This window comes from Lepidochelys kempii, chromosome 2 (assembly GCF_965140285.1).
Source record: "Lepidochelys kempii isolate rLepKem1 chromosome 2, rLepKem1.hap1, whole genome shotgun sequence".
NCBI classification, from domain to species: Eukaryota; Metazoa; Chordata; order Testudines; family Cheloniidae; genus Lepidochelys; species Lepidochelys kempii.
The window spans coordinates 168,948,913-168,976,549 of NC_136381.1; the positions used below are offsets into that span (position 1 = coordinate 168,948,913).

General features: G+C 38.5%; 1 protein-coding gene across 1 annotated transcript in view; it reads right to left on the minus strand.

Moving 5' to 3' along the window:
• Positions 1 to 27,637, minus strand: part of ABCA13 (ATP binding cassette subfamily A member 13) — a 227,009-nt gene that overhangs the window by 46,630 nt on the left and 152,742 nt on the right. Inside the window, exons 33-39 of the mRNA XM_073329650.2 lie at positions 23,830 to 23,884; positions 22,879 to 23,056; positions 17,438 to 17,553; positions 13,861 to 14,017; positions 12,349 to 12,602; positions 10,467 to 10,659; positions 6,231 to 6,340 (exon numbers count right to left, since the gene is read on the minus strand). Of these exons, the coding sequence (XP_073185751.2) occupies positions 6,231 to 6,340; positions 10,467 to 10,659; positions 12,349 to 12,602; positions 13,861 to 14,017; positions 17,438 to 17,553; positions 22,879 to 23,056; positions 23,830 to 23,884 (1,063 nt within the window). The remainder of the gene's footprint in view (positions 1 to 6,230; positions 6,341 to 10,466; positions 10,660 to 12,348; positions 12,603 to 13,860; positions 14,018 to 17,437; positions 17,554 to 22,878; positions 23,057 to 23,829; positions 23,885 to 27,637) is intronic.

Below are 27,637 nucleotides of genomic sequence, written 5' to 3' on the forward strand. Positions count from 1 at the left end.
AGCTCTGTTACTAAGTATATTCAGACAAATGAATTCTTATTTTCTTGGTTCAGGTCAATTGAAGTGTTTCATTTAAATAATTTCTAATTGTCTCAATGTTGAGCTTTTAATGATTTAATTCTTTTAAACTAGAAATTAAGTTTCTAAAAGAAATAGCTTAAAACAGAATTTTTGGTTTTATAAAGTGTCAAAATGAGAGATATGGACAATTTTGAAACTTTCCCCCACCCAAAAAAAAACCCAACTGTTTCTAAAAAGGGAAATTTGTTTAAACTGACCCTTTCCCACAAAAAAATTCAGCTTCAATTAATTGGTATTTTTGACGGAAATTTTTTAGTCAAAAAATTGCCGACCAGCTCTATTGAGTAGTTAAGACTGTGTAAAGTGTAACCTAGATATGTATGCATTATTAGGAGACAATATAGCTACAGCCTTACATATTATTATTGCCCTTTTTCAAAAGGTAAAGAACTACCTAGCTCCCACATCAGAGGCAGTGCAGTCTAGCAGCTAGAGCAGGGAAATGGGAGCCCTGGGTCCTATTCCAGCCACTTGATCTATTTTTTTTTTTTTTTATAAAGTCTCGGTGTCTTGGTCACCTCACCTGTAAACTGGGGATACTACTACTACTTCTGCATTGTAAAGTGCTTTCAGAAAGTTCAGGGAGTGGGGAGAGCTTTATATAAATGGATTGTTGTTCTTGGTTTTGCAAAGTGTTGTGGTTTCTATGACAGAAAGGGCAGCCTCACTAAAGTCAGTGGGGATAAAGTTTTGGCCCACAGTTATTTTTTCACCAGTCTCCCTATGGTCTTTTAACTCAGCGTCCCTAGCGTGGGCCAGAAAACCTTCATACTCCCGCCTGCCCAGAAATGAGTGAGGGGACACTCTGGGGCACTGAATCAAAAAAAGACCATAGGAGAATGGCAGAAAAACACAATAGGGTGAAAACGTGCTCATCTTACACAAATCGACCAACTGACTTCAGGGAGACTAGTGGTGAGCGAGGCACCAGGATTTGGCCCTTTATATGTTGTGATGTTAACAAAATTTGAATGTGGACATTTAAGGGCTCATTTTTAGAGGTGTTTAGTACCCATAGCTCCCATTGGCCTAAAAGCTCAGCTCCTCTGAAAATCTGCCGCTTGCTGTGCTGGAAGATTTGTTTTATTGTTGACACCAATTTATATTCAGTTTGATTTTTGCAGCTTCTTTCAGGCAGTACAAGCATAAAGTAAAGGCAGTGATATAATCCAGTACTTGCATTGGCTTCAACAGAGAGATAAATTCCATTAATTAGTCAAAATGACATACAAATTTACAAATCACAAAAGTAGTTAGGAACTCCATTGTGCTTATAACTACACATTTGATTCAGTGCATACTAATACTCAATTAACATTATAAAAAGACAAGGTTAAAATATAATTAATATAACTATAGTTTAGTTATAATTAAAGTAATTATACTGATATACAGTGTTACAACAGCCATCTCAGCCATTATATTGATGCAAATTTATTCTGCTTTCGAAGTAAAGCTATTTGAATTACATTTTTAATTATTTATCAAGCTGAATATCATAACCATGAAAACAGACCCAGTTCTGGTTGCAAAGAAATACTGTTGTTTCCCCTCTTTGGAGAGGTAGGTACCCTCTGGCCTTATGAACTTCTAATCCAAGATTTTAGATAAAAAATGACTTCTAGTTCAAATATGAATGGGAGTTGCTGTAATAGAAAATCTCTCTATACACTGGAATGCATGGGAGAGAAATTAAATCAGTCATATTAGGAGTGTCAAATGTTAATTACTTTATCCACTGGTTTCAATGGGACAACTTGTGCCCATCCTATCTAATCCTTATCAATAGGACCCCAATTCAGCAAACCACTTAAACACAGGCTTTGCCTTAAGCACAGGCTTAAGTTCATGACTATTCGGCAAAGCACTCAAACACAAATATGTGCTGAGAATTAAGCTTAAGTAGCAGTGAAGTGAGAGCCAAAGAAACTGTCAAGTTCTCTCATGCTGGTCTCTGGCTAATACTTGAAAGTGGTTTGACATCCTCCTGAGGGATCTGTGTCTAGCCCTCTTCAGCGGCAGGGGCTGCATGTCATACAGGACCCCTGAAGGCTGTTGGGGCAAAATAAATAAGGTGGGAGGAAGAAGGCAGCTATGCAACATAACTAAGAAAATGGTACAGATGTATAATGCCTATTTGTGTGGCATGGTAGTGACATTTAGTTTCTAATGGTGACATCTAAATGTGAGCACTATGGCCTCCTTTCTTTTTCTATTTAAACATTCTAGATAAGTATGTGCTTTTAAGAGTACATTATACACAATCTTATTCCTTACCACATGGGAGTCCAGTACCATATTGTTGAAAACTGATGGCTATGACATACAGATATCATTCAAAAATGGGATAGGTGGCCAGATTTTCCTAACATTTTATAGTGTCATTATTTATAATATAGGTAAGGACATTAGGTTTTTTTTTAATATGATATTTATTCTGATTGTGTCCTTTACTGCCCATTTAACTCCCATTGACAGAGGTCAGAAATATTATAGTATTCCATTGTACTGGTGTTTCATTTCCACACCTTCCAGAGTGACTGCTTGTGATATTGTTCCTTGGCTTGGGTTAGTATTAGGTTTCAAATAACTAACTGGGAGGCATTACCTGTATTCAATAATCGTTTATATAGTTTGGATGACTGTGTCACTGAATTATGCCAGTGCTAATGAGATGCATACAAAATGAAAAGGTAAAACTGTTTTTAAGTAGTACATCGCTATTACTGTGTCATGTTTGCTTGTAATTACTGCTAAATTTGTATTATTTCTCTTTCTGGAGCATTTTTATTAGAGTAGTTAATTACAGTTAGAACATGGTAGTAAAACCTTATTATGTGCCTACAGCCTTCACATCTGAGGAGGAATACTAAAATAAAAAATGCAATTATTTCGTGGACTGATTGTGTGCTTTGGACACAATAAATATGTTTCAGTAGGAAATTCAATAAGACCTATCACAGTAAATGCACAGGGACCACTTGAAATACACATTTACTTTCAGCTGCATTAAAGAAATAGTATAGTAATAAAAATTATGGGACAAATACATCTCTGAGAAGATGCTATTGAAGACCATGAAATTTCAGGAGGGATTAATTTGGCCCTATTTACTTAAAAACAAATGACTGCTCTGTGTTATCAATAACTCCTTGTATTATTAAATCTGAATAACATTTTAAAATATTATTTACTTTCCATCTTTTAAGACATTTTGCCCAACTTGAATAGTGAAACTCTAGAGGTCAGTTTTCTCTTTGGCTCTCATGTGCTACATAGTGCTTTTGGTTTTGGGTTTCCAACACTTAAAAATTTATTTTCAATGCTCTTTTTAAAAAAAAAAAATACATGAAAAATACTTCTGTTCACATTAAGTTTAATCTTGTCTTTTAAAAAAACAACAAATTTTAAGATCAAGATTTCCAAATGTGCCTATTGTTTTTGGGTGCCCAACTTGAGACACCTTAAAGGGGCTTTATTTTCAGAGGGTGGGTGGGTATATGGGGCACTTTCTGAAAATAAAGCCCCTTAAGGTGACTTAAGTCAGTTACTCCATAATAGAGATACCCAAAATCATCAGGTACTTTTGAAAATCTTGTCTTAAATTTCTCGGCCTAAACAATGGACCTTTGATATAAAAGATGACAGGTCAAACTCAATCCCAGTGTTACAATGACTTCAAATAGATTATCAAATATCCATACTATTAACTTAACATGTATATAGCTGCCCAGGACAGAGAGGGATAAGCAACATCTGACTGTGCAGGAAGGATTCAGCTTCTTTTTTCATGACATATCCTGTAAATTGTGTACTGTATAGGTATTGACCATTAAAAGTAGCACTTTGACCTTCTTCTGGTTCTTCATGAGTTAAACCATAGCTATATGGTTGTTTAGAAACAGAGGTTTGTAGATCTTCCTAAGAAAAAGATGAAAAAATTTGGAGATACAGGATGTGTGTTCATTTCAACCATCCCCACTGCAGGCAAGATTGTGTCTTTAAGCCACTGAACTGCCTTGTGGGTGGTGGTGGGGGAGGGAGGGAGGAAAGGGAAAAGAGAAGGTTTCCTGCATGCACTGGGATAGTCCAGATAACATCCCAGGGACTATTCATGCACAAATCAAATGCAGACACTTTCCCCCCCATTTCTTTATACTTGGCACATTTATTCTCAATAAACAAACCTTTAAACTTACGAGGAAAACAAGATGTCGGAAAGTTTCCTGATGTAACAAAAACTACTGCGTGCATGTAGAGTCCTTAAAGAGTATCTTTCAGTGCACAGCAAATTAGAGGAACAGAAGCCTTTCCATGACTTGGTGAAATTTCAATATTGTTTTTGCCTCTAAATACTCACATAAATGTGGTAGCTAAAGAGCCAGGATTTGGTCACTGATGTTCCATTTTCAATAAGCATTAGCTGAAGCTGCAGTTCAGAAATATCCAGAACTGGGAAACGTTTATGACACTTCCCAAATAGAAAACAGCTACCAAAATAATTAAAAATAGCCGATTTCCTTGTGGTGCTATTTCTTGTTTAGTTTGGTGGTTAGGACTGGGGAGGGAGTTCTATTCATGTTCTTTTTAAACTGTGTGAATTTGGTAATTACATAAAAAAGACTGACAGATCAAAAAAAGAACCAAGTGAAACTAATGCAATACCCCACCACAGGCATTTCTGTTTCCATCTCCTCACGTTCCTGCATTAAATCTTAGCTCAAGTCATTCACAGACAATGGCCCCCCATCTTACTGGCCTTTCAATTTCACCAACAATTCCATCCGATCACATCCAGCATCAGTAATTACTAGAAGCAGTGCAGGAAAGCTAGAGCGAATGCTGCCTGGGGAAATTCCAAGTGTTGTACATCCAATGAAGGGAATACGGCTGGAGAAGAGGGAATGTGGCCAGACTGCTGCTGTGCTCCAGCAATCCCTGCCTGTCAGAGCATTCTCCCAAAGCTGCTCTTAGTGGCTTCTTGGGAAATTACGAGTGCCTCAGGGCACCAGCCACCTTTGTAGGCTGCTACTGTGCGCACACACACTCTCTCTCTCACCAGGCATCTGGTCATGAGGATCAGACTCAAAGAGAGGAGAGTGTACATTTTTCAACTGACAACACTATACAGGTCAGCTTGGCTTAGAAGCAGGTGCTAAAGCATGAAGGAAACAGCGAGGGAGAGTGAAAGGGCACACAGTCATAAATCACTATTAATTTCCTCTTAACACTTGTTCTGGTATTATATCCACTCATTCCCCTAATACAATCTACAAGTGCTGTATAACTGAATCTCTGACTTATGGCTATAGCTTTCTCCTTTCCACCAGCCTGTTCTCTTATTGCAGTTTTGAAGACAGAAATATAAAAACACATATTTTATACATACAGGATTTCAGACTTTTTCATTTAACCATTGGCATGTCATTGCTTATTCTCCTCTCTAGTGTCCTAATCTTTGCAATCACTCTCCATCTAAAAGTCTTTCCACACTTGGCTCATAGGGATTTTTGCATTTTTTAACATTTATTTTTGGTTTGCATTTTTTTTTTTTTACACATTTTACATTTAATGTATTGAAAGAAAAACAAACAAACATTGCACATGAAAAACATCAAAATCAAGGCAATAAGCATACCCAGGATTAACAAATCTATGTGGGTAGGAACAGCGTCCCCTTGCTATGTAATACCCCTGTTCTTCCTGATCACCTCTGCACTTGATTAATTGATTAATCTGGGGGTTTCCACTAAGCATTGAGAAATTAGCCCTCCTGAGTACTGCTTAGGAGCCTAACAGTGAAAATCTTTTGGTCTGGTATTGATTTATGGGGATGTGTATTTGTGTACCCGTAGAATATGTGCTGATATTTCCTACCTCCCACTCTATTGCTGTTGAACCAACCCATTCCCAATTAACTGAATTGCCAGACAGAATTACATAATGTTAAATTGCTTAACCCAGTCAACTGGCTTTAAAACCTTTTTTTTTTTTTGGCACCATAGCCTTTGTAATAATAATGTAGTGTGTGGTAAATTGTGAAAGAATACAAACCACTCCTTGGAATACAACATAAAGAGTTGTAAGCATGCTGAGGCTTTCATAGGTTTGATCATAACAGTATTCTGATTGAGCTCTATGCTATTTACCCTGTAGGAGTCATCATAACAGCACGCCCCCCAGATGGGGTGATGTCTCCAGTCAGCATCTTAAATGTTGTACTTTTCCCAGCACCATTTGTTCCCAGGAGCCCGAAGCACTAACAGGAAGAGGAAAAAAGACATAATTATATCTAAAGATAGAGATATCACAACTAGCAGCATTAACTTTTCATCATGTTTTGTTTTTTTCACTCCTGAACTAGTTGTGAAGAGAACATACATGTGGATGTGCAAATTTCAAAAATCACCTAAGTGACACAGGAATGCATAGTTTTATGTGTGTATATATATATATATATATACACACACACACACACACACACACACACACACAGGATGTAATTCAACCTTTATAAGGTTTCTTGAAAAAGTAATTCAGTCAAATTAAAGAGAAAAGGCAATGTAATAAAAACACTAGTTTGATCACTGTGGATAAAAATTTCAAATATTTCCTAAGTCCAATTTTGCAAATAACTACCTGGACACTTAGGACCCTTTGTGTCATTGAAAGTCCTATTCAGTGAATACATATAGTTACCTACAGTATTATTAGCAATCGAAATATTTTCCTTTCAAGTCACGTAAAAGGACAAAAGCAGGATTAATAAATTTGTGTGTGTGTATGATTTATACCTTTGTCCTCTCTTTGCTGGATATTGACCAATTTTTAATCCGTTTGAATAATATTCTTTGGAAACTGGGAAAGGAACTCAAAATTTTAAGGTTCCCATTTTGCCATTTCCCATATGTTGCTGACAGACAGTGCCTAATGTGGGAGCAAATGTACCTATACCAGAGGCAAGGTAACCTCCTACCTCCCAAAACCTGAGGGAGCAGAGAAACAAAGTCCTTGCCTACTGGATGAGGGGGAAGATAATAAACACTGACACACATCCCTATGATGGCTCCACCCAGTGTTCCCTCTGCAGACAGGGCTGGGATGTTCAGCTCACAGTCCCCAAGGATTGGGAAGAATGACAGTGAGCCTTCTTGTTGACACCATGACAATAAATGGTTGACACCATGACAACGAATGATAAGCGTGTTAGTTTACCATCCTCAGAAAACGATGAAGGGGACAGTGTGTTGAGGGGCAAGATTTAGGGTCTAGAGGGTGGGAATCTGCATCTTCACTCCCCTGCCCTGGGTTTGAGTGAGGGCAGGAGTGGAGGGGTGTGCTTAGTATTTCCTTTTCTTCCTCCTACTTCCCCACCTCCACCTATCATCTCAAACTGTTCAGTCGAGAAATGCAGAAATTCCAAATTCTATAATCTAGATCCCTGGATGCAGAGGACTAATTCTAATAAGGTTGGCTACAAAATCTAGGCTTTATTCACCACAGAAACATGACTTTCTGAAAATTCTGTCCAGGCTCAATACAGTTTATAAACTTCACACTAAATCTAGCAAAGCTTGCAAAGTCTTTCATCAGGGTTTACCATCCAGAGTTGGTTATGCAAACAGTTTTGTAAAACCTCATCTGGAACATCCCACAAACAAATCTGAACCACATGGAATCAAGGAGTCTGAGTGCTCTTTCTCTAGATCCAACTGAGCTCCTGGAGTATACCCACTGCTAGCGTAGCTTTCAGATTGTATAATCTGCTTCAGCGAAATCACTTGGGGCCAGAGAAGTTTACAGACATATCTGGCAGAATTTGTAAATTCTATCAGCTCAACAGCTAGAACTAAAGCCAGAATCCTCTAGCCAGAATCCTCTAGTACAGCCTGTAATGTTGGTAAGGTTCATCAGCAGAACAGCTCTAGTATAGTGGAAATATTAGTAGAGTGTTTAATTCAAATACTGTATTGTTTTCTGTTTAATTGAATAATATGTATAATCTTTATGTCATAACTATGATTACAGCAAAACAGTTTTACTATCCCTACTATCTTAAGAAAATATACCAACTGCTTCAATTTACAAATAATAGCTTTTAAAACTACTTTCTAAAAAACTAAGGAAATTCTCCCACTGCCAAATTAACTAATTTACAATTACAGTTGTAAATAACTATTAAATTAAAACTACATTACTACAATGTTGCAGTTATTTAAAAAAACAAAGTATTTGAAGTCTGGAAGTTCAAAGTTAAAGTTAATAAATATTTGAAAGTCAGGAATTTCACAGTTGTGGTTTCATGACCAACCCTGACTTTGACCAGACACTGATACCAACCTTCTACATTTCCACCAAGAACCCTCTTAATCAAAACCATTATACTGCTGAATCAATATACCACATTTACATTTATGAAACAGACCATAAACCTTTATCTAAATATAGTAATAAAATAAATGGTAAATACACGTAAATAAATAAATACACGTGAATTGAAACATTCCACATCTTTGTAATTCCCTGACATGTCTCACTTATCACATCAAGAATGGCTACACTGGGGATGAGGATACCAGGCCAGACATAAAGTTGTTTTACAAAACAACTGTACATTCTGTAGTGATCAAATGTGCTCACCTGCCTAACAACCACAACCCAAAACTCAGACGATGTTCTTCGAGCCACGTCAGGAAAACATGCTGATCCTGACTGCCATGATGAAGACGACCATGAAGGAATTGGCTGTGAGCTCCCCAAGTAGCCAGTTTCACCTCCCAAACTGAACCAACTTGCCTGGAATTTGGAGGGAGGCACCCAGGTTGCAGGAGGACAGAGTTTTAAGGAGGCACCAGGAAGTTAGTCTGTATGCTCATGCTATTTCCGCTCCTCCCTGGTCTCATGCATCCGGGCAGAGTTCCTCTGGTCAGCGTCCGCTGGCTCCCTTGACGCCTTCGAGGAGCAGTTGGCGCTGTCCGGGGTTCTCTGCTTGGTTTCCCTGTCCAGTTCCCCTCATTTAACCCTGTGACCTCACTCCTGTTCCTGTTCTATCTTTAGTTGTCCCCCGTACTTAATTGAGATCCCGGATGTTGTGGATTCTCCCCTTAGGCTGGGGGAGATCCTTAGTAGGATCCCAACAGGCTGGAATGCTAACTACACATTTGCAGCATATCTGTAAATAGCTGTCTTAATAAAGAGCCAGTTTAGTTTTTACAAGCATTGAGTCTTTTCATGTTGTTGCCCAGCATGTGGTATATTAAACATTAACTCGTCAATACTGTGGATGGCAGTGTCTGAAATGTGCTAACCATATGTGCCCCAAACCCAGCACTGAACAGTATGTGCTAATAGCAGGGGAGTACCCTCTGCCACCAATGTCATTCAGTTAAGCACTGCAGCATGTACCCATGCTAGGACAGGGCTTGCATTCTAGTGGTTTATGTTATTTTAATTTAATTAAGCTATTTATACTTTCAGCTGTATTTTAGTGAAGTTGTAAGTCTGATAAGTAGGCTTACATTAGCAATAAACAACTCTGTGTTAGGTATTTCCTAGCAGCTGATCACTGGTTGGTTAAAAACCCACAGCATCACACACTGGTGTCTCACCTCCTCCAACTGGTTATTAGGAACCTGGAAATACCCTTCCCTTCCCTGACAGCATTTATAGAATAAAGGCAATAATTCCTCACCTGCATTTTAGGAAGTTAAATCTCCACATACCTCTTCAACTGGAAAAACTAGCTAACTTTCCTCTGACATCTTAAGGTTCTACAGTGTTTAAAGATTCAGATTTAGGTTCCGGTTCATTCAAATATACTGGGACTGTTTCCATAAGGCCAAATCCTCATTGTTTTTAAACTCTTTCCTAACTCAGGCAAAACTGCTATTTAAGCTAATTAGAGTTTAGCCCAAGGACAATTCAGAATTTAGTCCATGGTTTGTGAATTGTTTAACTAGATATGCACAGTAGTTCTATGCTTAAACAACACTTACTTCCATATAAGAGCAGGCTGAAAATCTATGTTGCTTTTTAACTTTTAGGTTACTTTAATCCATACAGTATCGCAGTAAAAACAAGCCAAAAGAAATAATACTTTCTGATGCAATGAACACAACAACAACAACAACGAGACGTAAGCCAAAAAGTAATATATCAATCACCAACCATTGCTTTTAAGATGTTAACAGTCCCCAGCAGTGCTTTCACTTCTGCCCAACATTATCGATTTCTCAGAAATTACTGCAATTGGAAGGCTTCTGCTAGCAACCACAGAGCTTTGATTTCAGACTTTCTGAACATGCCTGAACAATTGCCTATGATTACACAATATTTTTTTTTTAGAAGAGGAGAAATGAAAAGGAAAAAAATATAGAACCTTTTACCTCTCCCCTTGGTATCCCCAAGCTAATGTCTTTCACAGCGGTGTTCCTCTTGCTGAAACCTCGGTAACATTTCCTGAGATTGTACAGTAGAAGGATATCATTCTGAGTTCTTCCACCAAAGAGCCTCTTTCGTTCCACTTGTACATCCTCATCTTCTGAAGGACTGACTGTGCTGCTGATGGAACAGTGACTCCTAAGAAGAAAAGATCACAATAAATGGCAAATTACACACTGTCATTTCATGGATAACTAAAAGGAGCAGTTTTCTGCTTATTAGAGATGGCAGGGAAAACAGCTTTTAGTTCTGCAAATATTTTTGAGATTTCAGGGGAAAAATTCAACCCAAATCAGAACAAAAAAGCTCAAAAATTTTAATGGAACTGAAATATATTTTCTTTTGAAGCCTGGGCTCCATTTACAGTTTGTTAACGCCAAGTCATTTCCATTTCAACATTTCAATTTTGGCAAATTAGCAAATTGACAAAAATTGTTTCTTTGGAATTTTTCAAGCAAGCTCTTTCAAGCATCTGCCTAGGGGAGCCACAGAAAAACTCTTCAGGTCTTTTCTATTAAAAGAAAGTTAAACTAAATTTCTGACATTGGCCTCCCCATGAAAAAGATCCTGCTGGAGAAGCCAGAAATGTGAGGTGGCTTTGCTAGAAACTTTGCAAGGAATTAGGCCAGCTTTGAAGAAAACACACATTGCCTGCCTTGCTCTGGGGTTCACACAAATAAGGAAAATGAATACTATATCACAGATGTTCCCGTCTTGAGCAAAAGCAGTTGAAGGTGAACAAAATGTGAGCATGAAGTGCACACTCCTTCTCTGGTGCAAAATGACAGTGCAAGGTGAAGGCTAAGGACCACAGAGATGACAGCCTCTAATCCTGGCATGTCCCAGCTCCCCTTCCCTCCATGTACAGCAGTATGTCAAGTTTAGTAGACTGCCATGGGCTCAGTGCCCTCTGTTGTTCTCTTTAATTCCACAGAGCAAGTCACAGAATGTAAAATGGAAAATACTGCTGCTTGAGGCATCAGTAATTCCCCACAATCTTACTCTGTCTAGGTGGTTTTGAAGAGCAGGGAACATGCAGCATATAGGTACCCTTTTGCTCTGTCCCACCATTCCTCCCTTGCAGACAAGGGTCTAGAGCAAGCTTTTGCAGAGAAGGCAGTCTTCAATGCAAGCAGGATCAAACTTCAGAAGCATAAGTTGTATTATATATTATTATATTATATTATATTATGTATTATAAGCATAAGTACAATTCACCATGTTATAAGATGGAACATATGGCAGGGTGCAGTTATTAATGCTAAAATGTTTCACAGAAAAGCCAAGCTTTCAGAAGCTTTTTGAAGGAGGAAGAGGAGGAGACTGCTTGTTCTCCAACATGATCTTTCAGTGCAATGGTACATGGGGAAAGAAGAACCCTGCAAGTGGACGTCAGAGATCGATAGTTTGTTACCAGCGCAGCTTTCCTGGAAATCCTGTCTCCTGGAGTAAAGGAATTAATATAAAAGAGAGAAAATCTAAATTATAATAATACTGGCAAAATTCCTTCTAGATGCTACACCAGAACTGCTATTAGAGCGAAGGAATTTCACAGAAACCTGCTCATGGTTTAAAAGTTAATCAAATAACTGAAAAAATTCTCCCATCTGGCTTTTTTGAATAACTTTTGAAGTTCTCTTTCCCACCCTATGTGACTAATAAAGATACAGAAATAGCAAGCCATAATGCATGGGCTCATTACAGCCACATGGAATAATGATCAGATTGTCTTATCTTCTAGTTTTCAGAAGGATTTAATCTTCCTCTGTCTTTGGGAAATTAGTCAATGTCCATGAAAGCAGAGTATAAATAATACACACCACACACCTTAGTTTCTGGAGCAGGTCCCAATGCAGCAGAATCCTCAGAAGGAGAATAACTGTGCCCTGCAGAGCCATTTCCACAAAGATCCAGCCCAGGAAATTCATCTCAAAAGGACTCACATAAGAATCGATTCCAACGCTGCTTGTCAGGTCAAACTTGATCTGATTGTAGGAAAGCTCTAGTAAACCCTGGCCCAAGCAGAATGGTGGGAAAACGATAAAGGCCCACTTGAGGATGTTGTAGATATTCTGCAAACTCTGTAAAGAAAGGAGTCAGTTGGGGTTGGGCAAAAGCAAGGCAGAGAAAATGTTGAATCTCTTAGAAATAGAAAATTAAGCAGACTTAAAGGCTATGAGCTTTATTTTTTTCTCACACCAGTTTGACACTGTTGCAACTCCATTTACTTCAGTGGAGTCTATTCTTATTTACACCAGTGCGAGAGAAGAATAAGGCCCTGGACCATTTCAAAATTTGAAACTTAAGTCCATATGCAATTCTAGCCCACAGATTATTTTGAATACAGATGGTCTCTTATTCTAAGTTTGTATGGTGCCCTAGTTCAATGGTTTTGGGTCCCTAGGTAGTGCCATAATATAAATAGTAATTGTTTCCACCTGGAACACTACCAACAGCAAAATGTTTACGGACCAAGTAGTATCTAGATTCTTATATGTAAACAAAATGTCTCTAGTTTTTCTTGTTAAGATTAAGAGTGAAAGTCATCGTAGCATGACAAGACGTATTCAGTGAATGCATGGTTAGCAGCAGTACCAGAACATATATACTACTTCAGCAATATATATATATATATATATCTTGCAACACATAAGCACAATGGAATGATCAGGGTCAGTTTAGTCACCATTCCTGTGCTCTTGCAGTTTTAAAATGTGAGTGCCATAAAAACCGAGCCACAACCTTAGTCCGAATTTGTCCTCAAATGTGTACCCAAACCCTGAGCCAAAATTTACTCCAGATCTGTATTCAAACATCACTTCCTCAGCATAGCCCATTTAGATATGTTCTGAAAACTATGGATTTCCATCTCCTTTCCTCAATTCACATGTACAATTCCCATTGAGATTAATATTAATGGGAGTTACATATATGCACTGAGGGAATGTATTATTATTCACACAATACACTATATCTCCTGTAAACAACTGCTTACCACTTATGTTAATATTATTCAAACAAATTTTGGAACACACATTATCTATTCAGTGGACCTGAACAGCTCCCATTATGTGCAAATTATGAATTAAAGGCCTGGAAAATATTACCGTTTCAATTAAAGCTGTTTTTGCATTATTAGAGTGCAATTCTTTTTTTTTTTAAACAAGTAAAACCAAAATGGGTTTATAAACTGTTGTGGGGAACAATAGCCTATAATGATTCAGGATAAAGAAAAAGTGAGATATTTCATTACAATTTAAACTGCAAGTGATTTGGCGTTGGAAAATACATTCCTATACACAACATTTATGGGAAGTGGTGCTGAGGGTTCATACTGACCTGTGCTTCGGAAATCGTGGCTAACAAATGAGGCAAGAGGGTCAACAGCATGGTACAAAGGCCAAACACAAAGTTTAAGGAGATGTAAGAAATGAAAGCTATGTCTGAACTTGAAAAGAATCTGGACATCAGATACATCCATGGTAAAGTTGCATATCTGAAACAAGTAAAAAAAGAATAAAACCACATCATAAGTAATTTATGGTTTTCTTCACCAGCTGACTCATGAGCTCAGTATCCTTTGTGTCACTGTAAAGAAATATAATGGCTACTCATTGATTTTATGATTTATAACTCCTTTCCAAATCCTTCAACCTTACTGGTGGAAACACTTACCTATCTGGCTCACCTGTATTTCCTGTATTTCACATACATATTTCACCTGTATTTCCAGAAATTTAACATACATATCTACTGCTATGTGAGGACCAGTTGTAACTCATTCTTTTCTGTTTGTTAACCTCATATATTTTCTTTCATGGCTCCAGGTAGCTCACCACCTTGATTTCTGAACAATTGCAAAACTAAGCCATTTTATACACTTCAGCTAAAATGAGATACAGTAAAAAGAAACTTGTTTAAGAGCAAACTTTGGTCACACAGCTGCCATCTGTTCTTATAGATTTTACCTCACAAAAATTATAGCATGCTGGAACTGGAACTAAGAACTGTGAAAACGATGTCCAAGCGATAGCTTATATCTGCTACCACCAGCACATTAGCACTCTGAATTATCTATTATGGACAAATGTTTAGCATAGTGGCTACCATTAAAACATCAACATTAACCCACAGTTCCCACATGGTAGTATCTGAGATATGGCAGCATAGGCCTGACTGCTAAAATATGAGTTATATTTAGGTGACTAAAGAAAGAATGGGCAGAGATATGTTGCCCAATCAGACCATTTGGTGCACAAAAGAGCAAAATGTCACCTTCTTGACAAACAAGAGAGAGATGTACCCACAGAACATTGCCCATAAGTGTAGTCCAGGGCAGTCACTTGAGCATAAACACTGTGCAAAGAACAGTATTTGGAGTGAAAAATGCAAAGCAGGACATGCTTACTAGAACTATCGGGCAGGACTGCATATACAACATGAGCATCTCACACACCAAAAATTAACTTATTCATGTCTTTTTGAAAAACAACAGTCTTATTGAAACACAAGTTATTCAGCTCACTCCAGGAGTCACTCGGTGAAATGCTATAAAACTGAGTGTTCTGCAGGACGTCAGATTAAATGAACAACAGATTTTAAGACCAAAGGAGACCATAGTATTTTGCACTTTTATGGCACCATCCTTGTGAGGATCTCAAAACACTTTACAAACTTCAGTGAATTAAACTTGCCAACTCCCCCTGTTAAGTTGTAGGTGCTATTATCCTCAATTTACAGGCACAGAGAGGTTAAGTGACTTGCTCAAGGTCTCCAAGGAAGTTTGTGGCAGAGTTTAAATTAGAACTTTTATTTCCAAGTTTCCAGTTCCATGCCTTACCCGTCTTTCCTCCCCTTTGTTCTGAAATCACTACTCCAAATTTTATTGAGTTAAACAAGTGCAAATACTCTATTGAAGACAATGGAGTTCAATGGCTTAAATGGAGTTACATCAGTATAAATGAGATGAGAATTTAACCTATAGGTGTTTTGCCTAAGAACCAAGGATATAAAAATGTAGCTCTAAAATTGTAGGGAGTTTTGGCAGATTGCATAAAGTCCATACCAGTCTCAGATTCTATTTTTCTACCTTCCCCTCCTACAAAAGTGAGTTTAAAGCACTCCATATATCATGAGAAACTTTGACTTGAGGACAGGTCATTTTGGACAAATGTGCATGAAGGGCAGTGCTGTACAAAATTTCTGCTACCAGCCAGAAAAAAAAAATAAGGACAGAGAAGCTTTGTCATGAATTCTGGATATTTTAAAAAATGTCAGTAACCCTGCTTGAATTAATACACCTGAATGACAAAAAATATTAAGCAGAGTGCTTTCAGTAATGTTAAGCTTCTGTCACATAACTAGGTCATTAAGGATTTTGCTCTTTATTTTAGGTTGGACAAAGCCTGAGAAAATGCCTTTTTAAGATCACAAACTGTTATTGAAAAATTTAAAGGGGAAAAAAATATGACACGGAATACACATATAAGGAAATTACATGAAACATTTATGGTGGTGGGGGCGAGAGGAAAGAGTCACAAAAGTACTTCACTGAATTGACTGTGTGTTTGGAGCCATGAAGGGGTGGTGTGTAAAGAAGACGTAGTACAAATAAATATATGCATTTGTATGTCACACAGCGTTTCTTGGGGTCTTGTTAAATTTATTGAACATTTGATTGGTACAGGACTTTTTAAGATTCATTGATACAGGGACTGATCCTGCACCACTGGCATCAATGGAAGTTACATCACTGACTTCAACTAGAGCTGGATCAGGCCCACACAGTACAAAAAGGTTTATCCTTAATGGTTTGAACTCCGTTACAAGCCAGCCACAGCTCTGCTTTTGTAAATGCTCCAGCTCTCTAATTAATAGTCACAAGTTCTGAAGTAACTTCAACCATCACTTGGCTAAAATAACGTTAGCACTAATACCTCTTAACAGCATCATACCGCATAGGCCTGATCCAAAACCTATTGAACTCAGTAAAAGTCATTCCACTAGCTTCAATGGACACTGAACGAGGCTTGTATACTTGTTTCAGGCCCATTGATGTGAGGAGAGAGGTTAGGATTTATGTAGCTCTCCATTCACATACTGTAGTCAACAGCAGGAATCAAAAAGGATTCAACATTTATATAGATGAGAAGACAGTTATGTTAGGTAAGATAAACATTTACAAGGGATATATCTCCCCATGCATAAACCAACCATCGACTGCTTGGGGTAATGAAGAAACCTCCTCTCTGGGCAGCATATTCCATAATTCTTTATCTTACACTTTCTTCTCAATCACCCTGCTGGAAACAGAGTATAGGTGTAGATGAACCATTGGTCTGATCCAGTATGGCGATTCCTATATACCTATAGGAGCTATTTCACCTGTAAAAAAATGGACTTGGGAAAATTAGCTGAAGCAGTCCTAGGTAAGTGCTTTCTCATCTCATAATATTTGTTGGAGGTATATCCTCAACCAGTCCGGAGCTCAAACTCAGCCAGCTTTCTCACACCAATGAATATAATAAAAGACAGTTTCAGCTCTTGGTGATATTCTGCAACCCAGTCACTGAAATTCAAGCCTGGCTACGCTACTATTTTTGGCACCTAGATGATTCCTTTCGTGAGAATAACACACAATCAATTTTTAACAGTAAAAGATTGTTGTACAGATTGAGTGTTTACTGGAGACATTTTTAGTACTACTCTCATTATGAGTGAGCAAATCTCCGTTCCTTTTCCCACACGATGCATTCAGCTTCATGCTGCAGCTTGTTCTCTCATTATCCACTGCCGCCCCATAATCGTCTGCAAAGGCAGAAAATCATGCACCCAGCAGCAGGTGCAAACCAAGCCTAAAGATTTCTGTTTGTAAGAAACAAGCCATTATTCTAGAGCAGCATCTCCAATCACATACCCAAAGAGGATCAGCAGGAGAGCTGTGGCTGCCAAGTTTTCTCGGAAAGTGAAGGCTGATAACTGAAAGGCAGCAATAACACTGATACACAGGCCGACTGGAACCAGGTAGAACAGCTAGAAAGAGAAGAAAAACAGAAACATTACAGGAAAGCATCTCAGAGTGGTCTTATCCAATGAACATGGAAGTATCTTTGCAATTGGTAGCAACTTTATTTTACATAGCGCACTAGAAATATGCAGGCAGTGGAGTTCTGCGATCTTGTACTCAGTAGTTCCACCACAGGGCAGCTGGAGTACTGTCTTGCTCAAAACCCCTGCGAAAATACCATCCAAATAGATACATTTGCCTTTGTGCCAATCCTACAATCCTAGCTGCCATCACTTGCTGTTAATTTAAGAAGCTAGCTCCTGCACATAGTAGATCCAGGTGGGACTGCTGCTCCAGTGCCCCCAAACGATATTGCAGGCATTCCAGTCTGGGCCGCCGCAGCACCACAAGCACCAGGGTTTCACTGACCAATCCAGCAACCACAGCAGAGCACTGAGAAGCAGTTTCAGCATGACTTTAATGAATGAGAACACATGCAGGTGAAGCATCCCCTAACATTTTTAACAAAAACTGACACTGCTTGCATTCACACACAGCAGTAACAGACACACTCGACAATAAAGAATCTAGCCTCCCCTTGATACATGCTCCTATCTGCCATTAACATAACAGTTAGCACAGGGCATGATAGCTGTCCTAATGATCAGGCACAGGGCAGAGTCTTCTCCTAGTTCTTGGGTTCTTACCCCAGTTCTACCAATGACCTGATGTGTGACCTTGGTAAGTCACATCACCTCTCCAGGCGGCTGAACTTGTTGATAGCCAATTTATATGCATTTTTTGTTGTGCCAACATGGATCCTTAACTTCAGAAACTCCCTCCCTGGTATTGCTTCCTCGGATGTATTTTTAGAGAGCAATCATATCTCCCCTCATTTGCATTGGGTAAGCCTAGAGACTTGAGTCTCCTCTTCTAAGGTAGGTTTTCCATTCCTCTGATCATCCTAGTAGCCCTTATCTGCATCTGCTCCAGTTTAAATTAATCTTTTTTAAACCCGGGAGACCAGAATTGCACACACTATTCCAGATGAGGTCTCACCAGTACCTTGTAAAATGACACTAACATTTCCCTCTCTCTACTGGAAATACCTCACTTGATGCCTCCTTTGCATTAGTCTTTTTTCACAGCTGCATCACACTGCCAGCTCATAGTCATCCTGTGATCCACCAATACACCCAGGGCTTTCTCCTCCTGTGTCACTTCAAATTGATAAGTCCCCAGCTTATAGAAGAATTCTTGTTGTTAGTCCCTTAGTGCATGACCTTGCACTTTGTACTATTAAATTTCATCCCATTTCTATTACTCATCCTGATCATCTTGTATGATATTCCAATCTTCCTCTGTATTGGCAATACCTCCCAACTCCATGTCATTCACAAAGTTTATTAGCACATTTCCATTTTTTGTGCCAAGGTCAGTAATAAAAATTGTCCCCAAGACCAATTCTTGAGGAACTCCACTCATAACCTCCCTCCAGCCTGATAGTTCATCTTGCAGTATGACTCGCTGTAGTCTCCCCTTTAATCAATTCCTTATCCTTTCAATTCTCATCTCAATCCTCATCTCATCTCAAACCTTATCCTTTCAATTCTCATATCACTTCTTCTCCAATTTAACTCAATTTCCCATCGGAAACTGTATCAAATGCCATATGAAATCCAGGTAGATTAGATACACTGCATTTCCTTATCCTTAAAATTATTTTATCCCAATAACTGTTTACCTCTATGTCCTTAACCACTTTTCCTTTCAAAATTGTTCCAAAACCTTGTATACAACTGAGATCAAACTAACAGGTCTGTAGTTTCCCAATTCACTTCCCCCCCACCCCACTTTCTTAAAAATAAGTACTATATTAGCATTTCTTCAGTCGGAGAGTACGACCCCCGAGTTTACAGATTCATTAAAAATCCTTGCTATTGGGCTTGCAATTTCATGTGCTAGTTGCTTTAATATTCATGGATGGAGATTATCCCCCGCCCCTCCCATTTAGTCCCAATAAGCAGTTTGAGTTTGACTTCTATCTTGGGTGGCGTAATTTCTACTTCCAAAAACTCACTCCAATTATTCACATTGCCACTACCCCTAAACTCATTACCCTTATTAAAAACTGTGGCAAAGTATTTAAGTGTTGGACCATGCATAGATTATCTTTAATCTCCACCCCAGCCTTCGTGTTTAGTGGCCCCACTTCTTTCTTTGTTTTCTTTTTACTTATATGGCTATAGAACCTTTTACTATTGGTTTTAATTTCCTTTACAAGGACCGACTCTGCTTGGTTTTCCACAATTCTCACTTTATCCCTACACTCTCTGACCTCCAGGAGATAGCTTTCCTTGCTGATCCTTCCCATCTTCCATTCCTTGTAGGGTTTCTGCTTTCTCTTTATCACCTGTTTGAGGTGCTTGCTCATCCAGCTTGGTCTGCAACCCTTCCCACTATTTTTTCCCAATAGCTTTGAAGATTTCAGATATTTTAATTCTAAGTTGTAGAAACTAACTCCATGCCTCCTTCACATTCAGAGCCTTACATTCTTCAGTCCAGTCCAGTCCCTTCTTAATACGTTTTCTACAACACCTGGCACAATGGGGCTCTGATCTTAGTTGGGACCTCTAGGTGCTACTATTACAGATAATGATTAACAACAGCAGCCTCTCTTTTTATTGAGGGAATGATATCAGAGTTCTCATTTTTAAAAAGGACATTCAAACTGAGGAACAATATGAAACATCAGACTCATCCCATAGGACACTGACTGATTAGTTCCCAACTAATTTAACACCTTGGAGACTGTCATTTTCTAAGATTTAAGAGGAGGACAATGGAGCCAGATGTGAGGAAGTGGATGTGGTATTTTCATCCTGCTTGCAGTGCACATGTTATTCAAGCAGCCGATCAATTTTTAGCCCCTGTGAAATGACCACACACTATGTTTACGTTGGCATTAGGGCTGGAGAATTGTATAAGTAAGTTTGGGTGAATGTTTCCATTAATACTACTTGTTTTCAGTTGCTCATAACTTTCAGAAATTTTCACCTATTGGTTTGAAAATTTCCCAGCCTGGTAACTGCCCAAAAGTGAATTAAGGAGAAACACACGCACACACGCCCTACCCGCCCCCAGCTCACACACCTATTATAAACAGTTTCATGCAACAGTGTTCTACATATGCAATTTTCAGCTATGCAGGGACCCTAAAATACTTCAGTGTGAACACTGAGTGGAACAAGGTGTTGTTTAAAGAGCTCCAGTCCATGGATTTTTTTCACTAGGGATTTTCAGAATAAAAATTACATTAAGTAGATGTGATGGTTTTGCAGGTAAGGATTGAAACATCCTTGTCAATCTTAAGGTTGCACATGCAATCTTAAATTTTGCCCTCTTTTTGTTTATGCTTTATGACACAACATTAATTTAGATTGGGCCCAGAGCAACACAACTTCTCATAATATTTTTTACAGATTATATTTTTCTTATTATTGAAGATATTAATGGAAATATTAATTCAATCAATCAACATATTAAGAACAGCCAGATTATCATGATAATAAATCAAATATTAAAATTTATCACAAATCTAAGGAAGATTATCTAATTAATGACATATGACATGATCTGAAACTCTTAAAAAGTCTGGGAAGAATCTATGCTTGACTTTTCATATATTCATGCATTCAGAATCTCTAACTTACCTGCAGTATGGTTAGCATTTAAGCAGTCCCTGTTCTTTCCCAGCCCAGGATACATCATCCAGAATATGTGACAACATTTTGAAAGCAATGGACTGGCAAAACTATCAAGGAGCTGACTTTTCTGCACAACCAAGCACAAGGAGAAGCCGTGCCCTCCCTATGAGGGAATAAGCTCTCAGTCAAGCACCCTTATTTGAAATGAGAGCAAAGGGAATACAGAAATTTACTGGCTAACTAATGGCTTTTTGTGCTCTCTTATTTCAAGTATGTGTTTTTTGTTCTCTTATTTCAAGTTTGCTCAAGTGTGAAAGTCCCATTTTAGAACACGGCTGGGTGAAGCTCCAGTGTTTCAGATTCAGATTAGTTTGAGTGAGAACCACAAATGTTCTAAAAATCTGTCCCCCAAGAATAACTTGGCGTGCTTAGTGCTTTCAATTGCCCTGTGCTAGACCTGGATTGCATTATGAGTCCTTCCTTCCCTGAACTAACAAGGATAAGGAGTACTGCAGAAGTATGCTCCTCCCTTGTCATACAGATTGGTTGGAGCGCTTTGAGGTGAAGCTGCTGGATAATCGAATTGGCATCAATTGGTTCCAGAGGCAGCAGAACCCAGTCTCACAAGCAAGAAAACGTCTCCTCCTTAGGAAAAAAACCACTAAAATAATTAAACAGAGTACCTATATATACACAGTGATTTTACTGAGCTTTTCTGGGAGGAGGGAATTCATCTTCAGCATGCCAGCGTCTCTGCTTTGGTTCTGAATAGGTCAGTGCTGCACGGGCTGTTTGTGGATGGATTACAGAATCCATTATTATATAGCTCCATGGGCCAACCATACACAGGGGACACAAAATATCAGTGAATGTGAATAGGTTTCACTGCAGACTGGCTGCAAGCCGGAATGGTGAATTCTATTCTCTCACCCCTGATTAGCTCCCTGCGCAAAGGCTAATTTCTCACACTTTGAGAGTGGAGCCATGAATTCCAGCCACAGTGATGATTTAAATCCTACTTTCCAAAAGTCATTTCCTACTCATACATGTGTCTTTGCACTTGGTAAGTAAGGAACTGATTGGGAGAGATTGAGAAAACAATAATGTTCTTGATATTTTCAAAGGATGGAAAGATTTTCATATTTTTCTGTGCACTGACTGCAGATAAAGAATGTTAGTTTGTAGGAGACTGAATTAATGTTGCTAATAATCTAACCTAGCTGCACGAGCACAGAAATGTTTAGTGGAACTCTGTTTGCAAGATAGAGATTTTATTTGTATGCCTGCATTTAAGTTAGGAAGTTCTCTACATATAAATCCATATATTCTATTATTTACTATATATATCACAAGTCAACTTCAGAAAACTGAGAACACAGTCCCTGTCCGGTGGAGTTTTATATTAGAGTGGAAAAGCACGAATGGGTATAATACAGTGTGCAAATATACAGAATGGATGTCTTAACATGTAACAATTAAACAGGGTGTTACCCTAAACATTTCTCACAACAGAATTCTACTGTATTAAAAATGAATTTTATTATGAACACAACTCCTCCACTAGTCTGAGTCCACCCAAAACAACCCATTAAGAAATATACCTAGAGCCATGCAGGGACATGTGTTGCCTTACACAGTACGTACCATATCATACAGGAAGTTAGCAAGCCAATAGGTCTTGTAGCCAAGTCCAGAGATGTGCTGCAGGCGTTTTGTACCAGACACTCGGTCTTTCACTACTGAGTTTCCAATGGATGCCATAAGAATAGAGAAACCCAACATGATACACAGCGCCACTCCACACTGACGAACATTCTCCATTCTGAGGTTCAAAACAAAATGGTACTATTAAAACAAAGGCAGGCAAATATTTTCAAGTCCCATTTATTACCAAAACAATTGCTACTTATCTTGATAAATATGAGATTAGTGATATTATGTACACACAAACACATCCGCAAGACAAGTATAGATATAGAGATGTTATTATCTCTTAGTAAATATTAACCTTTTTAGTCCTTTTCTTTTTGTATACTTGATTCATTTATATCTTAACTTTTCTTCAGAATCCTTAGGATATTAACAAAGAGTATGTTGAATTCTAAGGCCCAGAACACTGGTCCTTGACCGATGAGTAACCCTACTCAGGAATTATGTGCTGTATCTAATCATCCATGGCATCTCTATGTTAATAAAACTCTAGATAATCTGAGAAACAATCCCCTTAACATACATACATATACGTAAAATGCTTACATAAACATATATAAACCTGAAAAACTGATGAGAGATTATTGTTGTATCAGATGTTTCCTTTAGAGAATCAAGAGAGAAGAATGATTATGGGGGAATAAAGACCCCACTGAAAGATATTATCCTCAAATAGCTGAAGTTGCGTAACTTAGATCGATCCCGCCCCCCAGTGTAGACCAGGTCTCTCACACCCTTGTACCATACACTGGCAGTGGAAATGCACAGCTAAATGGACTTGTGCATAGCAAAATTACTGCATAAAATATACATGCGTTTTAATCTGCAACATTCATTATTTGGCTACAGCGGTTTTTCTTTTGATTTTATATACAGCTTACTTACATTTTGTCCTCATCTAGTAAGGCTCCTCCATATGGATGGCTATAGAGCGTGATTCCTATGAAGGGAAATTAAAAAAAAATCCCACATCAATGCTACAAGCTCTAGAATTAACAGACCCTGAAATTTGTATTAAAAATTATCTTGGAGATACTTATAAAATGTGTCAAAGTTCCTTTGTGATTTTCAGGTTCCAAAGTTGTTTCAGAACTTGTTTTGTGAACAGAGTGCAGAGGTAGCAGAGTTTATGATAATGAGTGATAGAAGAAGAAAGAGCAACAGAGAGGAATAGAGAATGATGCAAAATGAAAAGGGAGAGGAAACAAAAGAAAGATTACTTTATTTTAAATACTCTCACTTTCGTAGGTAGGCATTACTTAATAGCTCAAAAGTGCCATTAACATGGAGGATTGGTGTTAGCAGCTCCATAGTTAAGTCTCCAACTGTGCAAACTGACCATATGCTGTGAAATTCTGAGCCAATCTGATCTAGACAATGGAATTGATGACGCTCAGGACTCAAGTGTTGACATCTTGCAGGATCAGGGATTAAGGCTACAAATTGGCCCTTTTATTTCTGAATTCCAATTATACAAGGATGTTATATTTGGCAAATAAATCATACACAGACCTAATATTACTAACTAATGATGGATGGAGTTTACTTCTCTGTACGGGTTTGATCCTGAAAGGCGTTTGAGAGACATTGTCAAATTAGAGATTATCCTCTTTAGAAACATTGTTGATTTCACAGGAGTTATGTATGGGGGAAAATGTAGACCAGTATCCTACATTAACCTTTATCTGATTGTATTATTTTTATTTTTTTAGTATTTTATTTTTTAAAATCACCTATTTTTCAATGTTTATGTCAAAAACTGAAGGCAGCTTTCAGTGTCAGACAATTCTCATTCTGCTCTTTTTGTTGAAGTGGGAGTGGGGGTATTTTCCTCTTGGAGGAAATCCACATTTTGCTCAGGATGAGAGTTTTATTATTTTCATGCACAATTTAAAAAAAGCTTCCACATCAACTATTAATTGGACTTGCTGTCTTTACATTTATATAATAATATAATTATATTATTATATAAACGTAATAAATCCACTTCTCTGTTCTACAAGGCAATAATCTGATTCCTCAGTGGCTGAATTTGAGACTGAAGGAACTGGGTTATTGCCAAGTAAAACAGAGGCACTGTGATGTAATAAAATATAATGATATCGTTAAATAATAATAATAGTTTTAGTTATTTTATTTGTCCATTTTCTGGGATGTTCACAAACGGAGATGTTGCATCCTTCATTTATTTTATGTCTCCATATCCGTTGGCAGATGAGGCCATTTAGAAGAACACTCATGAAAGTTGATGATAACCTGGAGCTGGTCAATTTCATTCCCATTTCTCTCATCCATTCACAGAATCTTGTCATTGGCCTTAGATACTAACCTGTTTCCCCACCCTCCTAACTCCTGATATATCCCTTTCCCTGCAGAAGCCCCCTCCAAATCTAGGGATCACTCACAACAGTGAAAAAGGGGAACCCTAATATGCAATTCAAGAACCTGATGGTTGCTGATCTCCTGCTCTGTCCTGCTGAATATCTTCTAAGTACTCAGCCACCTTATAACACTCTGTCTTTTCTGACCTGCCCTGACATTTCACTCCTCTGCAGTACCTGCCCCCTTCATGTCTCTCAGTATTAGGATAAAAATGAAACCAAAAGCAAGGGGAGCAGGGTAAATAGTACAAACAGATTAGGGAGGAGAGGTAGCTGTCAGCTAGAGGGAAACCAGACAAGCTGCAGTCAGCCCCTTCAAACCAGCCCCTTCTTTTGTCTACAGGTTGTCCCTCCTTCTTGGTTCAGAACCCACTGCTGCCCTCCCCAGGACTGTTCAGCACTGGCCAGTCCTGATGGATTAACACCATTCAGAGTTTGCCAGTGTCATATGGATTCATGTTAGCTGTCTTGCATTTGGATTGGGGAAGTGAGTCCAATTGTATTATATATCATTAGTGGGTTTGTTTCACAGAAGAGAGATAATGGGGTTATTCTATGGTAATTTTTGTACTTTATGTATTCTCTTTTCATGATTAGTTATGAAGGTTGTTACTGAAATCTAAATGTAATGATTGATATTTTACCAGTGTTTAAGTCACACCTGTGGGTTTTCTATGACCCTGATTTCTTTTGTAGAAAATGGTTCTGTGGCTGAAGTACCAAAATAAAAGAAAATGAAAGGCTTGAAAATGTAAGATTTCCTATTAAAAAGTAAAATGCTTCATTTGGTTGGCTGAGAATATTGCTAGTATGATATGTTTGTGTTGGCTTTTGCATACAGCCAGGTTGTAGAAAACTAGTAAATAATAAAGTCATTACACTTCAGGGTTGAGAATTTACTAGGGTCTGGGACGGTGGCTCTGCTGAGCTGGCAGAGAAGTGAGAGCTCTGTAAAAAGAAAGGATAGTCAGATCTGTAGCCCTTTGATCTCTAAGCTCTCCCTAACACGGACACCACCATTTGAAGATTCCTCGTTGCTGGCTGAATCAACAGGTGCCTGATTGGGGCAGGTTTAAAAGCAGTTTGGCACCACTCTGATGGCACAATCAACCTCATCCAACGTTAGGATCTGCCCCTTTGTTTTAACAAGGAGAGAAATGTTCTTTCCAAAACCCAATCCTCCTTAGAGCCCTGCAGGATGCCAGTTATATGAACTGACCACAACTGTTTAGGGTCCAACTGCATGCCCAAGATAAACCTAAACATTATTCTGATAATAAGCACAATCAGCCCCTACATTATTGTCCTATCCCCTGAATGCCTTTGTTCCTCAGCTTCAAACCAATAACAATTAAAACAGGTGTCAGGGTTCCCTCCCCACTCTTAACTCTCAGGTACAGATGTGGGGACCTGCATGAAAGACCCCCAACGTTTATTTCTACCAGCGTAGGTTAAAACTTCCCCAAGGCATAAACTCTTTGCCCTTGGAGGGTATGCTGCCACCACCAAGTGATTTAACAAAGAATCAGGGAAAGGACCACTTGGAGTTCCTATTCCCCCAAAATATCATCCCAAGCCCTTACACCACCTTTCCTGGGGAGGCTTGAGAATAATATCCTAACTCTTTGGTTAGTGATAACAGAGCCAAACCCCTGGGTCTTAGGACAATAGAGAAACCAGTCAGGCTCTTAAAAGAAACAGAACTTCATTAGAAAGAAAAAAGGTAAAAGAAGCACCTCTCTAAAATTAGAAGGGAAGCTAATCTCACAAGGCAATCAGATTTAAAAACACAGAGGATTTCCCCCTGGGCAAAAACTTTAAAGTTACAAGAAGAAAACCAGGAATACACCTTCCTCTCAGCACAGAGAAAATCACAAGCCAAAACAGAAGTAAACTAACTCATTTCCTTGCTAGTACTTACTAATTCTAATGGAGTTGGATTGCTTGCTTTCTTGATCTCTCTCCCGCAAGCACACAGAACAGACAGAGAAAACCTCCCTCCCCACCCCGCCCCAGATTTGAAAGTATTTTGTCCCCTTATTGGTCCTTTTGGTCAGGTGCCAGCCAGGTTACCTGAGCTTCTTAAGCCTTCACAGGTAAAAGTATTTTGTGCCTCTGGCCAGGGGGGATTTTATAGTACTGTATACAGGAAGGTTGTTACCCTTCCCTTTAGATTTATGACAACAGGAAAGTCATCTTGGAATCAAAAACTTGAACAGCGGAAGTTTAAACCAAGTATAATTCTGAGACTACTAAACACTCAAAGTTGCACATCTCTGGCCAAAGCTTGTTATTAAAAGAAGAATCAAAAC